The sequence below is a fragment of the Myxocyprinus asiaticus genome, chromosome 23 (genome assembly GCF_019703515.2).
Source record: "Myxocyprinus asiaticus isolate MX2 ecotype Aquarium Trade chromosome 23, UBuf_Myxa_2, whole genome shotgun sequence".
Taxonomy (NCBI): domain Eukaryota; kingdom Metazoa; phylum Chordata; class Actinopteri; order Cypriniformes; family Catostomidae; genus Myxocyprinus; species Myxocyprinus asiaticus.
Genome location: NC_059366.1, coordinates 24,517,529 through 24,539,731, shown reverse-complemented (window position 1 = coordinate 24,539,731; position 22,203 = coordinate 24,517,529). Strand labels below are relative to the sequence as shown.

Below are 22,203 nucleotides of genomic sequence, written 5' to 3'. Positions count from 1 at the left end.
TTGAATATTCGGTTGACAAGTTGTATATCACTGTAGAAGGAATAACCTTGCTATTAAAATGGATACGAGAAGGGCTGTCGTAACGGGGCTCGAGTGTTTTAATCATATGCAAAAATTCCACATCCTTATCACCGGAGTGGGGCAAAATAACTTTGGCAATGAACACCCCAAGCGCTTAAGTTATTGTTTCATGTCCGAATTAGCACTGAGTGTCTGTTTAAAAATGAAAGGGAGGGTGTGCAGTTTCGGGCTCACCTGTGGCTCGGATCTTTCCCTGGGTGATGTCGGCGTAAATGATTAATCATATATCAATGTATTACCAGTATACGACACTCGCGTCGAGCGACGTCTGCAAACAGTGCATGTTTTATAAATGTTCTTTGACCATTGCTGATGTAATTGAATGCAAAAAGAAAACATTCCAGACAGGAGATTTGAATAACCCATGGGGCTTTATCAGCAGCTTCTCTGCTTGCCATTTTCAACTACACGCAACAACGAGTGCAGAACTGTGATGTCATCAAGTTGACCCACCTGAAACAGGCGGAGCGTATCCATTTACAGATCCATTCAGGTGCATTAGCAGAGGTTGTAACTGTGCGTGTCTATTGGGCGCTTAGTTTTCTTCACCAAACCTTGTACTCTAGATGCATCATTAAACACATGCATCTGCGGTGCCGATGCATACCGAACTGTAGGTGGCAAACTGTACAGTTTGGTTTTTTACAGAGAACCGTTACACCTCTAGTTTAAAAGGCATATATGTGCTAAATTGTGTAAAATTTTAGTTGTACTCGTGCATATACTTTAGATGTTTTCAAAGCTAATGGACACTTAAATGTTTATTTTATTACTTTTTTAAGCAAGGAGAGTTGTCTGGATTTCTCTGGGCAGACGTTTATGTACTCCATCGCTGGCACTTATTTGTAGGCCTTGTGTGAGGAAAGATTTGTGTTCGTTCAGCTGTACTAACCTGACAGGAACTGTATTGGTCAAATCGACTCTCAGGTCTTGAGCAGCTCTCCTGCAGTGGGGTGGTGGAAATGAGGCTATGGCCATGAGCTGTCAGTGCACGCAGGGTGCCATGCTTGATCTCTTGGCAGGTAATTGCAGTAATTCTGTGATGCTGGGCTTGATTAGCAAGCTGTCTGTGGGTGGGGGAATGGAGCTTTTGGCTCTTCAAAGCCTCTGTGCTCTGGCCAGGTGCGCTTCATGAGTTATACCAGCCCTGGGCAACATGCTAATGGTTTTTTTCTCATTCCATCAATGTAAAAAGAAGTGAAAAAGCAAGGTCATTTAGCTGTTTGACTGTTGTGCTGCTGCAACGTGAGCTGTAGCTTATTTATCCGGTTATTCCGGTAGAGCATGGGGCAAACAACAACAAGATCATGGGTCCGATTCCCAGCCGCACACTCACTGTCACACAAACTGTCAGAAATGTGTCACTTAAACACTTAAAAGTATAGTTCACCCCAAAATGAAAACTGTCATCATTTACTCACCCACATGTTTTCCAAACCTGTATGACTTCCCATGGAACACAAAAAGATATGCAGAATGACATGTCTCAGTCACCATATTGTATGGAAAAAGATACAACAACTACAAGTGAATGGTGACTGAGGTTACATTCTTCCTAATGTATATTCTTTGTGTTCCATGGGAATTCATACGGGTTTGGAAAAATAGGAAGGGTGTGGAAATTTTTACCAATTTCTCATTTTTGTGTAAACTGCCTTTAAGCATCTGTGAAATGCATACATTAAATGTAAATAAATGCTTACATGTAAATATAAATAATGTAACTTTCTGTATTAGCTGGGTAAGCTTTCAGCACACATCTGACTGCTTCAAATGCCTTCTTTCCAGCTTTGTATCTCAACTATAATGTCTAATTGTATATTTGTAAGCATATGCTGGAGAAGTTAGGCTGCCTTCTTTTAGTATTCTTTTAGGTCCACCACACCTAGGCTAATGTTGTAAATTCAGTACAATGTAGTCATTAGACCTCACAGCCAACTTCTCAGCCAATGTGCAAAGGGTTGGATTGGCTTCAAAAACATGAGGCCATGACTTGTGCCAAGGATGCAAATTTTGTAAGTTAAAGTTTCAAAATCTGATCCACAGACTTCAACATATTGATAGTAAAAGATTAACAGACTGCTCAGATGAAGCAGCCAGGGCTTTATTATCTGACAAAGAGAGTAGAGAAGTCTGTTTTTACTTTATGAAACACCTCCATCATATCCCAATCACTGCTGTATGACAGTGCCTGTCTTGGCCATAAACATAATCTAATGAAATGGCTGCCATATGACATGACTAAAAACTTTTTGAGCCTTATTTATCAATAGACATATGTTTAACTATTATCTTGGGCCATACTACTATTATCCTGAATGCTGTAATATCAAAATTACAATATATTTGTGTTCTGTGCAGGTTTTATGATTAAAAAATGGAACTCTTTAAGGATAAAGTAAAACTACATACGAATCTAAGTAGTGTTCTGTAGAATGCACCAAACAGAAGACCAACGCCCTCACTCTTAACATGTAAAGTGGTATAATGTATTTATAGTAATGCACCATAAACACAGTTTATAAAACATATAATTTCAACCCTAAACTCTGATTGAATGAAGTTGTTAAAAGCTGTTGAAAAACACAGACCAGTTCCAACAGTTTTTGTTTAAGAACTGAAAAGGTATAGTTATGCTAATGTCTTTTGTTATATTCTATTTATGTTTCCATGTTATGGGCTTAAACACGTTATCTTGTCAAATTAAAAAAAGTCATGGCGTTACTGTGCTTTGCACCATGTTATTTCCATTTTTGAATTTGTGTGCTAAATCAATTGCATAGTGCCTTTTGGCTCACCATAATTATGAGGATTAGTAGAAATATGCTGGAGTGGCTAATTGGAAGAATTGTGGTTTAAAAATGACTTTTTAATACAGGTAATCCACTAAAATGAGTTTTGTGTTTCAGTTCAATTTCAGATGCATCTGGGAGTAACAATGTGCCGTTTTTTGCACTCTTTGTCTTTTCTGACTTTGTTGCACTTTAATGTCATTCAGTAACACACTGACAGTGATTGATGTATGTCATTGTGAAATCAGACACCCTTCCCTCAAAATCTGAACACAAGTAGTCATAGGAGACACATTTAATCTACCAGCTGTAAACTGCAATGTCTCGCCTGACCACGTGAACGGATCAACCAGGTGTAAACGGGGTCCATAAGTCCTCAAAGAATCACAAAACACTTCCTCAGCTGTTATTTTTAATCGATCTGATACGAGAATGGGTCTGGCTTCAGTGGCTTGGAGATCATCTAGATATTATTAAAATATACTAAAATAAATTCCATTCATATGTCAGTTCTTGGTGACCGATTCCCATCTGATCAAATTTAATCTTTAATTAAGCTCTGTTATATCTGCTTTAAGTCAGAGACGAGCTTGTGACTCATTTCAGTCCCCAGTTCACAGCAGGACTGCGGATTTCTGTGTGACTGAGTTGAATAATAGTCCCTACAGACAGGTGAGACTGAGCCCTCTCTAGGTTTTTCCATCTGTGGGGAGTTGAGTGCCATGCCATGTCAGATGGTAACTGGCAGTTTGAACACACACTCAGACACATGATGGAATCCTTTGCCACAAAAACAACCATGTAGGTTTGGAGCTCAGACTTGCTGGATGGCTCAAGCAGTCAGTGTGTTTAGATTTTTCAATCTTACCATTACAAATATTTACATCCTCTCATTACATGTGTCCTTTTACAGAGCTTGCTTTACAAGGGAAAAAAAAAAAACTTTTTAAACACCAGTATAAACTCATTTAAGAATTTTAGCTACGTTGACACACTATCAACCAGTCATGTACAAATATGTAGAGGACACCAAGTAACCTAGATCTCATCTCATCTGATCTATGTGAATTTAACTGTATTTAGCATTAAAACAGGACTGACAAACGTGTTCTGCTGCTATGTGAACATGGCCAATAGGTTACTCACTCAGTAGTCAGCGGCTTATGCAGTGCACTGTTTTGATTCCCTTGCTAAATATATTATATTTTGACGTAAATGAAAGATACCTGTTAATTACTTAAATCGGTTCCCTTCTTGACAGCACAGAGTCGACTTAATCAGATTATTTTTAGAGGTGTCAAGCAACATTTATGGCCAAAGCAGTTTTTACCACATTGAATATTCAGCCCCCACATACAAGTTAGTCAAAACGCATGACATTGAGCATTGAGCTCTGATGAAAAATGGTTTTGATTTGTTTTGACACCCAACCATGGATTGCGATTGTGTGTCATGCTTCTGTAGTATCAGCCCTGGAATCTCATTTGTTCCACCCTGTAGCACACAGTAATGAAGGGATAAAATTGTCCTTTCATTTTGTGCTGAGGTGAATTGCATCTCCAACACATTCCTGGCAACTGATAATGACACTGGTTTCTTGCAGAAGAAATGTTGCAAGCTGAGAGGCCATTATCTCTTGGAGGCTATGGTGCCTCCTGTTCTTTGATTTCTAAAACTTGATATACTCCATCAAAATTAACCTGTCATCATACCACATTGTAAAGATTGCATTTCTGGATTGCACACTCTTGACATGTTCCTATGCAATTTTGCAACCTTCCTCCGATTTTTGGGGTAACCGCCGAATACAGCGAAAAGTCACATGAGAGAGACATTGGCTCCGATTAGTGCTTATTTGTTCAATACGCTGTCAACAACTAACTGACACAGACAACCGCACTTTTGGTCTTGAAATCTGAAATGGTGTGTGTGACATGCTTTTTAGTGAGCACTCGCTCTTAAAGGTACAGATCTGTGCCATCACGAAGCCTGTGTTTTCCAAGGAGTAGATGATGGATAATCCAAAAATAAGATGACTATAAAAATAATAGTCAAACAGATGCAATATACATGAAATATGCTTGTTGCTGTATTCTTGTAGGTATTGTTTTTGAGGCAATGAGAAAATTATAATTATAAAACAATCCATAGACTTGAGTCTTTGATTTGATTTAATAAATTGTGTTGATATCAACTTACAAAAATATTTCATGCTTATTTCCAGTGTAAGTTAAAAGGTATTTCATATGCCTTCCTGTACAGAAATCTTATATATGGTAATTAACACAGTATAATTTACAAAATCGGCAAAATTAAAAGGTACAAAATTAAGATTTTTCGGAAAAACTAGAACCACAATTGGTCTCGTAATTTACATGCATATTCTTACACCAATGATCCCTAAGCCCACAACGTGTAAGGTCAAGTACACCTTAAACTGAAACTGTTTTCCTTTATTAGGTTAGGGTCATAAACGGTTTAATCCTAAACCAAATGACACAGATAGATTTTTGATTTCCGGTTGCTTAAACACCTTTTACTTCCATTCTTACCAGCTTATTCATTGTGCTCCTGTGTTGTGCGCATGACTCTATTGACATCACAAGCGTAGAATAAGTCATTAATTTCAAATTTCATGTAAAAGTGACTGGATATTTTTAATCTTTTTTTTTTAATAAGCTGGTTGTTGGTCTTTATCAGGATATTGGTGTGTGTGTAAACATACTTATTGTCAGGTCAATTGTGATAATACTTTGCAGGGTTATGGAAGTTGCCAACTTTATATTGATTTTACTAGACAACTATGGTTACAGCTGTTTCACAGCTACCGTGTGAATAGAAAAGGGGCTTGTCTTTGGTTATTAGTTCATACAGACAGCATTTAGGCCGCTCCTGTAAGCTGTTGTATGAACAGTAGTCAGGAATATTGGAGAGTCACGCCGGTTAGTAAATATGCTTGTCTATCTCAAATACTAACTGTGGGAACGGAGCCCTTGTTTATCTAAGGGGCTTTTGAATCCTGAGCCAAAGCCTCAGTGCTGACATGTTCATTTGCAGCAGTACCCTTTGTGATGGAAGGTAAAATAAATGTTTAAGTTAGTGCTAAGAGTGTATAAAATGGTCAGAAGTGATTATGGAACATTTGAGGTTGTGATCCTCAAAGGCATGTTTTCCTAGTCTCTGGGAATAGAGAGTGCTTTGGAAGTGGCTTTTCTAGCACATTCTGCCCTGCCGGTCCAGACTGCACATTTATTTACTACTAGCCTTGGCAAAGGGTCGGCTGTAAATTATTACTAGCTCTGTGTTTTGTTGTGTGCTTTTCTAGTGATTATTTGTTACTCTCGGGCTTGGCCTTGACGCGATTTGTCAGAATACCCATATTTTCCGATATTTGTTATCAAGGGAGGTAAAATGAAGAAACTGCTGTTTTGCTGATGCTCAAAGCCTCCTGTAGATTGGGTAATCTTTACCAGCTTTCTGGTAGCTTGGGGCCTTGGGATGCCCTGGTTTTGTGAGAATAGTGTCTGATCAAGTTTTCTTGTGTTAGAGTAATGTTGTCACAATAACTAAAGTGCAGTCATCGACATTCTACACCAGGGGTGTTCAATTAAAGTTCCAAGAGGTCCGGTCTCTAGATTTCCTTCCCAGCAAAGGTCCGGACAATAACTTACATGGTGTTAGTCAGTATACACTACCGGTCAAATGTTTTGAAACACTCATTCTTTATTGTAATTATTATTTTTTTTTTCACATTTTAGAATAATAGTAAAGTCATCAAAACTATGGAATAACATAAATGGAACTATGGGAATTATGTTGTGACTAAACAAAATCCAAAATAATTCAAAACTGTGTTATATTTTAGCATCTTCATAGTAGTCACCCTTTGCCTAGAATTTGCAAACATGTAATCTTGACATTTTCTCAACCAGCTTCTTGAGTTATCACCCTGGGATGCTTTTTAAACAGTATTGAAGGAGTTCCCATCTATGTTGGGCACTTATTGGCTGCTTCTATTATTTGGTCCAAGTCATCAATTTCAAAAACTTTTTTTATTATTACATTTTAGTTTTATAATGAAATAAATTAATATGGTGGCACTATTATATTTTTGTCTACAAAACTAATTTCAAACATAAGCATATGCCTTCAGATAAAAAGATTTTTAAGATCATGAGAAACATTTCAGTCAAGTGTTTCAGAAGTTTTGACCAGTAGTGTAGCTATGAAATGACATAAGGAATGCTCTTTTATTTTTTTTTAAGTAGGCCTAATTGTAAATTTCCAAGTTGGCAGTAATAGTACTTTGTAAAAGAAGAAGAAAAAAAAAAAAAACATCAATGTCAAAACAGTCTCTTTAAAACTGGGCAAGGATTAGGACATTGGGGCTCCAGAGACAAAGCCAAAATAGTGGGGTTTGGGAGATCTTCTGCCAAAAGATTACAATATTTCAATGAGTTCATCAATCAAAAGCACTTTGTTATAAATATTAAAAGATAAAATGAACTGTTCATTTTAAAGTTGAATGATAACAGTCCAGTATTTGTGTTGAATATTTTTAGATACTCAAAGGGCATAGGAGGCCTTGACACTATTAGGGAAATATATAGTTTGGGGGTTCAGGGGTATCCCCTGAGAGAAAATTTTGAAAATGTAAAGTCTGAATGGACCATTTTTATATTTTTCCATTAAATGAAAATCTACTAACAACAAACAAAGTACAGCACAATAGTGAATCTTAAAAATATTTTTAGCTAAAGTAGGCCTATAAATGGTCAGACTATCAAATTATGGAAACGTTCTCATGAGAACTCCACTATACTACTAGTAAAATCACATTTTTGGTTGTTTTTCCTTGCCATTTATGAGAGAGATGATCTTTGTTTAATTTTCACAAAAATAACCTGTTTGTGAAAGGCTCGAAACATGCTGAGTAATAAACCAAATTTTAGATGGAAAAACTTTATAGTTTAAAGGTGCTCTAGATGCACATTGTCCTGTCACAGATCTGGTTTAGCTGAACGGTTGGATTCATTTCAGACACGTGAAGTTGAATTTACTTTGTTTCATTCTCGTTTTCTGCATTGTGTTTTATGAAAGATGCCAGTATCCATCTATATTGCTGCTCACTGTATTTCTCTGCTATAGTCTACTGTCGTTAAAATAACTGCATCTGCAACTCTGTGCATAGCACATGAAAGGGTATAAATGAAGCGTGTTCTGGAAAAGAGAAAAGTATTCAAGGATACAGCGCTGAAAGATCAGTGCTATCTGTGCCCGAGCGCTTGCACTGTACACAGCTCCTTTGTTTTGTCATACTAATCACTTAAAGTATAGAAACGGTGAGATGGGGCAGCAAATGTCAAGATGTCTCATCCAGATGGAACCAAGCCAAGGTCCGGACCTGGACCGCAGTCCGCTAATTGGTGACTGCTGTTCTACACCAATACTATAGAAATTGGATGATTCTTGACACCAAATTAGATATCTCAGCAAAAAGTAAAATGTATAAACATATTTATAACAAGTTATAATTAAATACCAATTTTTATGTAATGTAGTTTATTTAATATACCATGAGTTCCATAAAACAGATGGGTAGATTTTTTTAATGATGGAACAGCATTGAGAGTCGCGTGACGCCATGCGAGGGTCGGATGTGTGAACAGCGAGCTCTGCGCACTTTGCTAGTTTTTTATTCTTTTTATGTCATAAACCGGTGAGATACGATACACCCTGTTCCATAACTGTTCTGTGAGGTCAATATGTCAAAGAATTCAAAATCCTTGGGCTCTGGAGACATTAAAAGACACTTACGTGCTCAAGCTGATACCCCTGACAGGGCCACAGACCAGGGACTTGGTTTGGACGGTGCGGCTGGAGAGATTCAGTGGCAACTGTCCAGCATGTCTGAGATGCTGCCGAAGGTTATAGCAGACTTGGAGGATCTTGCTGTAATACGCCGATCGATCACTTCCATGGAGAGTTGGTTACAAGAGAGGTAGATGTTGAGAAACGGATCGATTATCTGAAGTCATCGGAGAGAGAACTAGCTGCTAATCCGCTAGCTACCAAAGTAGATTTGGAACACGTTTGGGAAAAACTGGAAGACCTTGAGAATCGTAGCCGGCGAAACAACATCCGAATTGTTGGAATTCCTGAGAACGAAGAAGGCCGAGATATGGTGAAATTCCTAGGCGAGCTCTTTCTGAGTCTGCTCAACATAACAGGCCATAAGCTGGAAATCGAGTGAGCTCACAGAGTTCCGGCTTGGAGATCCGCGGAGGGAGACAGGCCCGATCAATTTTGACCAAATTTCTGAGATCATCCGATAAAGATCTTGTGTTACATGAGGCGAGGAGTAAAGGAAGGCTTTCTTGGAAGAACCACAGCATTTTCTTGTTCCCAGACTTTGCGAAATCGACGAGAGAAACGTGATTGATTAAAGGAATGCAAGCAACTCTTACATCAACGGAAGGTCGCTTTTGCACTGATGTTCCTGGCCAAATTGAGAATAGATACTAAGGATGGCTGCAAAATATTTACATGCCCACAACAAGCAATGTCTTTCAGAAAATCAATGGACTGAGGAAGTCATAGTGTGTTTCTCACATTGCAGTCAAGTGAGCTTGACTCACTGAACATTCACTTGACCGTCCGAGGAAGCTAGACGCCTTTTTTGTTTCTTTTTGTGTTGGTTCTGCTTAGCGGCCAGAATAACACTCCTTCGAGGAACTTTTGCATTGATGGAGGGTCACTTTGCACTGAAGTTCCCGGCCAGGTTGAGAATAGATGCTAAGGATGAACGTAGAGTGTATACTTGTCCCCAATATGCGATATCCTTCATACAGTATATGGAATGAGTGAGTCATTGTGTGGCACTTGCTTTACAGCCTAGTGGACCTGACTCACTGAACATTCACTTGACTGTCCGAGGAAATTGGGTGCATGTTTTGTTTCTTTTTGTGCTGGTTCCGCCTAGCAGCTGGAGTTTGTTTTGTGGAATAACACTCCTTCGGGACAGTTGTGGATGAATCTGCACGTTCCTTGTGTTTATGCTTTCTATTGGCTGGAGTTTGTTTTGTGGAGTGTTTTTTGCAGGACATTGGAAGGATTAGGTCATCTGCTGCACGCATGAACAGCCGGATCACTGAGCATTCATTTGACTGTCCGAGGAAACTGAATGGATTTTGTGTGTGTGTGTGTGTGTGTGTGTGTGTGTGTTTGTGTGTGTGCTGGTTCCGCTAGTGGCTGGAGCTTTGGAGCTTGTTTTGTGGAGGAACACACCTTCCGGACAGTTTTGTGAATGAATCTACACGTTCTTTGTGTTTATTCTGCCTATTAGCTGGAGTTTGTTTTATAGATTTTCTTCTGTTATGTAATTCTGTATCACAAAATGTGTATAGAAATGTCGGACTTGAGCAATCCGACGGCAAAGTTGTCGTGGGGATTCTCATAGGCGTACATGGACTGTTTGAGTTTATCTTTTTTCTGTTTGTTTGGTTCTGGGGGAAGTTTGGGGTTTGATTATTGCACTAATGTTGGAATGTGGTCTTTATAATTTTGTTTTTGACACACAATCTATTTTTTCTAATATTTCAAAATGTCAAATGTTAATATGAGTGGATTGTCTCTCGCCATGTGGAATGTGAATGGGTTGGGGCACCCCATAAAAAGAAGGAAGGTTATTTCTTTTCTTAAATGAAAGAAATATATCATATTGTTTCTTCAAGGAACGCATCTTTCCCTGCAGGAAGCTGAAAAATTTGGGAAGATATGTGGTGGGCATTTTTTCTTTAGTGCTGGCTCAAGTAAGAGCAGGGGAGTCATTACAATGATAAGTAAACATCTACAATTCAAATGTCTCAAACAGATTAAAGATAAATTAGGAAGAGTCATTATTATTTTAGCAGAAATTCAGGGGCAACAGTTGATTTTGGCTAATATTTATTTATTTTGGCTAACGCTGATGATCAGGGCTTTTTTATAGATCTTGAAGGGATGTTGCAAGCCACTGGCACCCCTCGTGATATAATATTGGGAGGAGACTTAAATTTATTGATGGACTCAGTCCTTGATCATAGTGAAGCAAAGTGTGTAAGCCCCATTGAGCAACAATGACACTTCTCAGGATGTGTACAATTCTTGGTCTTGCAGATATTTGGAGACTTTTGAACCCATCTGGTAGGGACTATACATTTTATTCATCAATCCATAAGATTTACTCTAGAATAGATCTTTTTTTAATATATCTAATGGGGCTTTTCCACTGCACGGTATGGCTCGACTCTGCTCGCTTTTTGGGGGTTTTCCACTGTGGATAGTAACTGGTACCTGGTACTTTTTTTAGTACCACCTCGGTCGAGGTTCCAAGTGAGCCGAGCTGATACTAAATGTGACATCAAAACCCTGAGATAACTTATTGGTCAGAGAGAATCGTCACTACCAGCGTCACTGGATTTGCGACACGAGACATCAACCTGCTAGTTTTAAAGTTGGCAACAGCGATAGCAGTATCATTTGTTCACGACTTTCGAATTGTAAAAAGAAATGGCTATGCGCAAAACCACCGTGGTCAATAAACGAGGTGCAGACGTTCCTCTCATTAGTAGCCGAGTAGAGGATCCAATGAGAGCTGGATGGGGCGACGCGAAACGAAAAGTCTTTCAGGAAGTGTCTCAGCTGTTGGCCGCACATGGCTACCAACAGTGTTGGGAAAAGTAAAAAAAAAAAAAAAAAAAAAACTTAAGTGACTACAGAACCATCAAGGACCACAACAGCCAGAGTGGTTCAAACAGAAGCTTTTGGCTAGATATATAAAGCAGAGAGAGTCTTTTTCTACCATTCACTCAGTGAAATCTGCTGGTGGTGAAATGTTTACCTCTGCCATTTATATGAATAATGCTTTTAAAGAATTCTATCTTGATCTCTATAGTTCCATGTCTTCGTCTACTGATGAAGATATTAGAAACTTTGTGGAACCTTTAGAACTCCCTAAATTGATGACTGAGCAAAAAAATTATTTCAATTCTGAGATAAAATTGGAGGAGCTTGGCGAGGTAATTAAGGCCCTGCCTACAGGCAAGTCTCCAGGCCAGATAGCTTTGCCGCTGAATTTTTTAGATCTTATGCTACAGAACTGGCTCCACTTTTGTTAGAAGTTTATACGGAATCATTAAAGAATGGAAAGCTTCTGCCAACCATGACACAAGCCTGGATCAGTCTGATTCTTAAAAAGGACAAAGATCCAAGCGAGTGTAAGAGTTACCGTCCAATTTCCCTGCTCCAGCTAGACGTTAAAATATTGTCAAACATTTTGGCTAATCGATTAAGTTATGACATCTCTTATACATATAGATCAGGTGGGGTTTATTCAGGGCTGCAGCTCTTCTGATAACATTAGGCGTTTCATCAATATCGTGTGGTCAATGGCAAATGTTCAGACTTCGGTCACTGTCATCTCACTTGATGCCAAAAAGGCGTTTGATATGGTAGAATGGGATTATCTTTTTAAGATTTTGGAAATGTATGGGTTTGGGAGTACGTTTATTGGATGGATTAAGTTGCTTTATAGACACCCGGTAGCGGTGGTACAAACAAATGGATTAATTTCAGATTATTTTACTCTGGATAGGGGCACCCGGCAGGGTTGCCCTCTTTCCCATTATTGTTCTGTCTTGCCCTGGAACCATTAGCAGCTATGATTTTCCAGGGGTGGATGCAGGAGGTATGGTGCATGAGCTTCTGCTTTACGCAGATTATATTTTATTATTTGTCTCCGACCCTACTAGATCTATGTCTTGCCTCCACAGAATTATTAATTCATTTTCTAAGTTCTGAGGATACAGAGTCAATTGGTCTAAATCCAAAGCTTTGGCTCTGACTGCCCAGTAATGGCTTTCCAGCGGGACGCCTTCCAGTGGCCCAAACAGGGCATTAAATATTTAGGTATTTTATTCCCAGCAAATTTGTGTGATTTTTTTTTTAATTAGTTCATTTTGACCCCTTAATAAAAAGGTTTTCGAGTGATGTGGGCAGGTGGGCTTCATTACATTTAGTGATGATTGGGAAGGTTAATGTTATTAAAATGAATTGTATTCCAAAATTCAACTACCTGCTACAGTCTCTCCCTGTAGATGTCCTCCTCTCTTACTTCAAGCAATTTGATAGCATAGCGAAGTCTTTCATTTGGAATGGTAAACGTCCTAGATTACATTTCAGTAAACTGCATAGGCCGATTGACAAAGGAGAGCTAGGCCTACCCAAGATTTTGTTGTATTATTATGCGTTCGTCTCAGACATTTGGCTCAGTGGTTGCTTCCACCAGAAAGAGCCCCTCCCTGGTTTTGTATTGAACAGGAAGTTCTTGCCCCTATTTTGCCATTGGAAAGCCTTTCTATTAAACTAACCGGAGAAGTTGAATTACAGCCGTTATCTCGCATTTGCACTCGGTATGGACAAAAGTGTCCAGAGTGTTTAATTCGGATATTTATCTAAATGTTGCCTCGAGTTTATGGCTGAACCCCAAATTATGCTGGTCAGATTGGATTGTGAGGGGGGTTACTTCACTCGGTGACCTATATGAGAGCTGTGTGTTGAGATCCTTTGAAAATTTGGTTCAACATTTTGGAATCCCCAGATCTCAGTTTTATAGGTATTTACAGCTGTGCCACTTGCTGTGTACTATTTTTGGGAATAGCATACATATCCCTAAAGTGGCAGATACTATGGGAGTGGTGATTACTGCTTTTGGAGAAGGTCATGAGGCATCAGTGTATTACTCCCTGCTAATTCAGAATCTGGGGGACGGAGCTTCAACTTCTCTCAAGAGATAATGGGAGAAAGATTTGTACTTGGAATTGGAGGAGGGAGAGTGGGGGTTAATGTTGATTCTGTGTTTATATGTTTTGTTTTTCTATGTTGAAATATGTGAATCAATAAAAATTGTTAATCTGGAAAAAAAAAAAATTATGGAACAGCACTGAAAACAGTAATATATATATATATATATACACTGTATATAATTAACTGACTAGTCTCCATTGTGTGAATATAGAAACTATACTTGACCACAAATGCCCAGTGTTGAATTCTCAATTTTATGAAAGTTGATGTTTTCCGGAAATTTAAACATTAGTACATATATAGTACATTTTCCAGCAGGACAATGCCAAACCACATACTGCCCGAATTACAAGTGCATTGCTGTGCAGTGTTGGGAGGGTTACTTTTGAAATGTATTCCACTACATAATCCAGAATACTTGCTGTAAAATGTAATTTTTAACGTATTTCGTTAAATTACTCAAGGTCAGTAACGTATTCTAAATACTTTGGATTACTTCTTCAGCACTGGTAGATATTTTCACTTGTTTTGACTATAAAAACTCTGCCAGTACAGTAAGACAAAATACACGTTAAAAATACATTCTCTGAAAAACCTAAATATCTTATGCAGTGTTGTTTCTAAAACAAGATAAATCATATTGATCTTGTTTTAAGGATTTTTAGATATTTTTACAGGAAAACAATACAAAAATTATCATCAAGAATACGTTTTTGCCCAAATATCAAAGGTCTTACTTGAAAAAAAGAAATTATGTTCCAACGTGAATGGTAACATGTGCATGTAAAATGGCTAGAAAAAGCATTTTAGCTTAGCGTAAAGCTGACAGTTTGCACAAGGATTATTTCTATTTCTTCTGCTCCAAACTTACTTCAAACTTACTTCTCTGTCTGCTCGTATGAATGTAACACATCATAAGAAAGTGTTTCACCGCTGTACAAATGCACTTTGGATTGCATCATTTATATGTATAAATGTTTTCCATCTGAAAGGACTAAATATTACATGAAACAAATGACAATAAAATGCAAAGTAATCTCTTCAGTAATTAAAATACTTTCTGAATTTAACTGTATTCTAATTACCAATGATTTAAACTGTAACTGTAGTGGAATACAGTTACTTATATTTTGTATTTTAAATACGTAAACCCGTTACATGTATTCCATTACTCCCCAACCCTATTGTTGTGTAAACAGAGAGTGCAGGTGCTAGATTGGCCTGCATAATGGATGAATAGAGGAAAATTCAGCTTGTTAAATTAAACAAACTTGTGTCTTCCATGCCCAAATGCTTAATATTAGAAGAAATGATGATGTTACATAGTGGTAAACACTCGACTGTCCCAACTTTTGGAGCATGTTGCATCTGATTTGAAATTGAACTATATTTTCAAAACATATTTCAATTCACAAGATAAAACATCAAATAATGTGTTGTTGTAGTGCTTTCACAGGGTGAATAGAATTTACAAATCACTCTTTTTATTGTTTTTAAAAGCATTTTTTGTTTTTTTCCAACTTTTTCTGGATTAGGGTCGTAAAAGTGTTAGCAATTGTCAATTTGTGTTTTTACTTTTTGTGTGACACTAGCAAGCTCTGACTGTCAATATGCAATTTTGCTGCTATTGTGATACAGTTCAGAATGTGAATTACTGTTATGTAGTTTCTACTCATATTTAAGAAATATTATTTAATTGCTAAAAGCAAGTGTTGCAATTCTGCTGTGCTGGGTCTCTGAGACCTCATTTACACATGGTATTAGGATGCGTTTCGGATTACATATGGCCATCGCTAAATAAAGGTCTAAACAGGGTCTAAAACATTTTGTGATGATAAAAAAAACAACATACAAAGGTACTCAAAAATGCATGTGACCACATTGCATTTGAGGTGTAAATAAAAAATCTGTCCTGTTTATGTGCTGGACAGAAGCGCCATCCCCTAACCCTATCAATAAACTAGAGTTTGAATTTTGCCAGTTACGAGCGGCTTTAAAAGCAATTTACCATCCGATCTGAATATTCGAAAAAACGGATACTTACACAAGCATGGATCTTCAGTTGGTCATGCAGAAACACAGATGAAAAGCACACAAATATAAAGCTCCTTTAAAACAGGTACTCCACTAGAATAACAGAGAATTTATTCTGCTTGAAATTTTGCATTTGTGCTTGGATTAAATTTCAGATGTATCTGGGATAAACATTGTGCCGTTTAAAAAAAAAATTTTTGCACTTTGACTTTTTTGCCTGCTGTTATTATGCAGTAATATACTGACATGGTATATGACGCGTGTCCTCATGAAATCACCCTCCCTTCGAAATCTGAACACAAGTGTTCACAGGAGATGCGTTTAAGCGACCAGGTGTAAACAGCGGTGTGTCTTGCCTGACCACATGTGATCGGATCACCCGAGGTACATCTTAATATCGGGTGTGAATTGGGTCTGAGGGTTAAACTAGCTATTTGTTATATGCTGCTAATACACATGTGTGATTAAAGGCAGAACATGTCAATGAAAACCCATCAGAAAATGCATTTTTTTTGCTCTTCCTGGATATTGTCATTTTTTTATTTGGCACACAGAAGTATTTCCATTGTGACTTTCTTGACCCTGGTGTCAGCACTTAGCTACCAAATTTAATCAGTAGACTGTTGGTACCGATAGGCTACTGTAGAAACACTTGGATATTTTTTCCCCCATCTTAATCATAATTTTTCTATTGAAGTACCGGTACTTTTAAATTATGTAATCATAATAAAAAAGAATTGTTGTGGGTGTTTTTATTTATTTATTTCTATTTTTGCTTATACGCTAAGTCATTCATTTTATCCATAATTATCAGCTTTCCTTTGATATTTAGCCCTAGTTTGTTATTTGGAAGCAGATTATTGATGTCTTTTGTTTCTTCAATGATTGCTGAGAACAAAAGATTTATTTGTTGCACTTCGGTTGATTAAGGTTTCTAAGATATTGGCTGCTAGAATTTCCCTTGAAGGAAAATTATTTGTTTTGCTCAAATTCACGAGGAGAGAGATACAAAAAAACACAAGCTCCTGGTCATGAGATCTGTGGTTACTACAGCAACTAGACTGAAACGATGAGCCTATATTAAATTTATCTTGTATTAAAATTACACTTATTTCATTGGAGAGTAAATTAGATTTAAGTCATCTGAATAGTTAGAGTTGAACTTTTTACTCATTTTATAATAAAAAAAATCTCTTCCTCCTTGTTGGAATTTCCATAAAAATACAAAATAAAAAAAGAATGATGACAGAGGCAGTGGGCAATTACTCTTGTGTAATTACTTTACTATATTACTAGGGGCAGTATCCTGTTGCAGCACAGACTTACTGCAAATGCAGTAACTGTTTGCTCTATACCAGTTACCTCGACTAATATTAGTATTTGTTGAATCATTCCTTAACGGTCCTGTAGGAGTTGTTTTCTGAAATGACACTCAAACTGTGCTTTATGGTCAGATATTTAAGCCAATCAGATGACTTTGAGGAACTTTTTCTTTGTCAGTCTTTTTGCACGTTTTTAGGGCAACCCATATATGGGAAGAAGCACGCTGAGAGCGTCGTTGTTAAAGCTGATCATTCAAGATAAACTGTATTTTCATCTTCATAAACAGTTATACATTTGTCAGTTATTAGGTTGTTGTGCAAGAACTCTATTTTTCTTTTGACAGCAACACTGAGATGTTATGCTGCTGCTCTCTTGCTCCCTCTCTGATTATGTGTTTTGGAAAGAGTTGGCGTATAATTCTGTGGCTAAGTCTGGCAGAAGTTTGTTTCCAGCAACTTTTTTTAAGCTGGTTTGTGTCTAGAAGGGAACCTTTGATCCTCTCACAGTCTCACGAGAATCACATGTGACATTGTGTTTATTTGGAGTCAGAAAACCTACATCTACCCCTAACCCTACTAATAAACCTGAACTTAATACCAACCATAACCATAGTTGCAGCAAATGCAACTCTTGCTAAACTTTCCCAGATCGAGGCATACCTTCTAGACACAATCTTTAAGCTGCTGTTTTTAACCTACACAATATGCCTTTATGCTCATGATTTTTCCCTCTCTTTGGCAGGATGACTGGAGTGGCATTAATTCAAACAGAATTCAATCACACAGCAATGCTGATGACAAAGCCCAAAGCCTAGAGACCCTTCCTCCAGGTAAGAGGCAACTGACAACCCATGTGCATAATCAGCTCGTGTCAGGATTAGCCCGCTCTCATAAATAAAGTTTTCTTTTTCAGTCCTGGTTGAATAATGGACAGTTTCTTCAGCTTGCAAAAAACAGGGTCTCAAGTTTTTCTTTATCAGATAACCTAAGGTTACGTCCTGTTTACAGGGAAAGTAGGTGTGGAAAAACTCACTCAAGGGCTTCTAAAAAAAAATGCACATGAGTGATTTGAAAACAATTTCTGTCTTCAGGCCAATCACCCAGCCAGTGTCTTTACTCTTTGTTGTACCCTTTTGGAAATATACTCAGCTGTACTGTGATCTAATATAACTGGGCTTCTTAATACATTATGCCTAAGATATCAACATACGCTGACTACTTGTAGACTTCCTGTGTTTAAAAGCAGGTTTAATCAGAGTTTTTAATGCATTATTTATTTTGGTTGTTTGTTAGTTTGGCATGCATTCTCTGATGTCCACAGAAAGCTGTTTAATTTAAATTGATCAGAAACATAAGATTATTTTTGGCTTTGTGTCATTGCATGCTACACTCTGCGTTTCCTGTCTGTCGCCAAACTCCCAGGGAATTATCAGTAGTTGCTTGTGTCCCCATGTTACTCGTGTAATTTAGCACTGTAAAATGTAATAAGTTGACTTTACTTAAAAGAAGTGAGGAGGAGTCACATGACGCCATGCGAGGAGCAGACGTGTGAACGGCGAGCTCTGCACACTTTGCTAGTTTTAATACTATTTGTGTCATAAACCGGTGAGACTCGATACACCCTGATTCTTAACTGTTCTAGGAAGACAATATGTCCAAAAATTCTAAATCCTCGGGCTCTGGAGACATTAAAATACACTTACGTGCTCAAGCTGATTCCCTGCAGTGGCAGGCCGACAGCCCCGGACTCAATTCGGATGGTGAACTGAAAGAAATCCAGCATGAATTGATGAATGTGTTAGCAATGCTGACGAAGGTCGTTACAGACTTTGAGGATCTTGCTGTGATACGTCGATCGATCACTTCCATGGAGACGAAATTCTCTGAGTTGGTTACAAGATTGTCGGACGTCGAGAAACGGATCGATTATCTAGAGTCATCTGAGAGGGAATTAGCTGCTAATCCGCTAGCAACCAAGGGAGATTTAGAACGCGTTTCGGAAAAACTGGAGAATTGTAATCGACGAAACAACATACGAATTGTTGGAATTCCTGAGCACGAGGAAGGCCGAGATATGGTGAAATTCCTAGATGAGCTCTTCCCAAGTCTGCTTGACATAACAGGCCATAAGCTGGAAATCGAGCGAGCTCACAGGGTCCCGGCTCGTAGATCCGCGGAAGGAGACAGGACCCGATCAATTCTGGCCAAATTTCTGAGATCATCCGATAAAGATCTCGTGTTACACGAGGCGAGGAGTAAAGGAAAGCTTTCTTGGAAGAACCACAACGTTTTCTTGTTCCCAGACTTTGCAAATTCTACGAGAGAAACGTGAACGATTCAGGGAATGCAAGAAACACTTACATCAACGAAAGGTCACTTTTGCTCTGATGTTTCTGGCCAAACTGAGAATAGATACTAAGGATGGCCATAGAGAATTTATGTGCCCACAGCAAGAACTGCCTACATAAAGACAATCGAGTGAGTTGGTGATTTTCATGTTACCGCCTAGTGGACCTGACTCACTGAACATTCACTTGACTGTTCGAGGAAACTGGGCGCCTTTTTCGTTTTGTTTTGTGCTGGTTCCGCCTAGTGGCTGGAGTTTGTTTTGTGTAGAATCATTTCTTCGGGACAGCTTGTGGATGAATCTGTTCGTTTTGGGTGCTTATGCCTCCTGTTGGCTGGAGTTGGTTTTGTGCAGGACATTGGAGTGAGTTTGATTGCCCAAAGATCTGAACGGCTTGTTAATTAATTAATTAATTAATTAATTAATTATTATTATTATTATTATTATTTTATTTTATTTTTTGTGCTGGTTCCGCTAGCAGCTGGAGCTTGTTTTGTGGAGACACACCTTCGAGACAGTTAAATGGATGAATCTACATGTTTTTTTATTTTATTTATTCCACTTATTGGCTGGAGTTTGTTTTATACATTATCTTCTGTGTAATTCTATCTTACAAATTGTTGTATAGAAACACCGGACTTGAGCAATCCGATGGCAAAGTTGTCGCGGGGGCTCTCTTAGGCATACATGGACTGTTTGAGTTTAGAGGGATGGACGCTGGTTGGCGCTGTCGTGCGCGGGGTTAATGCACATGTTTTTCTTTTTTCTGTTTGTTTTGTTCTGGGGAAAGTTCGGGGGTTGATTGTGGCACCAATGTGGAATGTGGTCTTTATAATTTTATTTTTGACACAATCTATTTTTTCTCATATGTCAAAAGGTTAACATGATTGGATTGTTTCTTTCCACATGTAATGTGAATGGGTTGGGGCACCCCATAAAAAGAAGGAAGGTTATTTATTTTCTTAAATGTAAGAAATTATATAGTGTTTTTTTTTTTTTCAAGAAACGCATCTTTCCCCGCAGGAAGCTGAAAAATTTGGGAAGATATGGGGTGGACATGTTTTCTTTAGTGCTGGCTCAAGTAAGAGCAAGGGAGTCATTATATTAATTAATAAATATGTACAATTCAAATGTCTCAAACAGACTAAAGATAAATTAGGGAGAGTCATTATTGTTTTAGCTTAAATTCAGGGGCAAAGGTTGAATTTGGCTAATATTTACACACTTAACGCTGATGATCAGGGCTTTTTTATAGATCTTGAAGGGATGTTGCAAGCCGCTGGCACCCCTCATGATAGATTATAGGGAGGAGATTTTAATCTATTGATGGATTCAGTCCTTGATAATAGTGAAGCAAAAGTATGTAAGCCCCATAGAGCAACAATGACACTTCACAGGATGTGTAAAAATCTTGGTCTTGCAGATATTTGGAGACTTTTGAACCCATCTGGTAGGGACTATAAATGTCTTTTTATTATTAGTCCATAAGATTTATTCTGGAATTGATTTTTTTTTTTTTTTTTTACATTTTCAGTCATCAAAAAATCCAAAGCATGATAACTCGTGGAGTTGGAAGGGAATATTAAAAGTGCCAAGGCAGAGCTGAAGCGCCGAATGTTGTCCGATGGCCTCAGAGAATTGACCCGATTGAAATACAGATATAATACTATTTTGTCACGGAAGGTGGACTTTTGGCTATTCAGGGCAAGACAGTCATACTTTGAGTCGGGGGACAAAGTAGGGAAGCTTTTGGCTAGATACATAAAGCAGAGAGTCTTTTTCTACCATTCCCTCAGTGAAATCTGCTGGTGAAATATTTACCTTGGCCATTGATATTAATAATGCTTTTAAATAATTCTGTCTTGATCTCTATAGTTCCACATCTTCGTCTACTGATGAAGATATTAGAAACATTTTGTGGAACGATTAGAACTTCCTAAACTGACGACTGAGCAAAAAAATTATCTTGATTCTGAGATAAACATGGAGGAGCTTGGCGGGGTAATTAAGGCCTTGCCTACAGGCAAGGCTCCGGGACCAGATGGCTTTGCTGCTGAATATTTTAGATCTTATGCTACAGAACTGGCTCCACTTTTGTTAGAAGTTTATACAGAATCATCAAAGAATGGAAAGCTTCTGCCAACCATGACGCAAGCCTGGATCAATCTGATTCTTAAAAAGGACAAAGATCCAAGCCAGTGTAAGAGTTACCATCCAATTTCCCTGATCCAGCAAGAGGTAAAAATATTGTCAAATTCTGGCTAACCGATTAAGTAAAGTTATGACATCTCTTATACATGTAGATCAGGTGGGGTTTATCCGGGACTGCAGCTCTTCTGATAACATTAGGCGTTTCATCAATATCATGTGGTCAGTGGCGAATGATCAGCTGCTGCCATCTCACGCCGAAAAGGCGTTTGATATGGTAGAATGGGATTATCTTTTTAAGATTTTGGAAATATACGAGGGGACACTTTTATTGGATGGATTAAGTTACTTTAATTACTTTTTAATTTCAGATTATTTTACTCTGGATAGGGGCACCCAGCAGGGTTGCCCTCTTTCCCCATTATTGTTCTGTCTTGCCCTGGAGCCATTAGCAGCTGCGATAAGAAAGGAGGATGATTTTCCATGGGTGGTGATGGGTGGTATGGCGCGTAAACTTTTGCTTTACTCAGATTATATTTTATTGTTCGTCTCCAACCCCATTAGATCTATGCCTTGCCTTCACAGAATTGTTAATAAGTTTTCTAAGTTCTCAGGATACAGAGTCAATTGGTCT

The 22,203-nt window shown here is 38.1% G+C and overlaps 1 protein-coding gene across 1 annotated transcript in view; it reads left to right on the top strand.

The window, feature by feature from the left end:
* Positions 1-22,203, top strand: part of LOC127414129 (polypeptide N-acetylgalactosaminyltransferase 2) — a 155,416-nt gene that overhangs the window by 61,975 nt on the left and 71,238 nt on the right. The window contains exon 2 of the mRNA XM_051651912.1: positions 17,817-17,904. Coding sequence (XP_051507872.1) covers positions 17,817-17,904 — 88 coding nt within the window. The remainder of the gene's footprint in view (positions 1-17,816; positions 17,905-22,203) is intronic.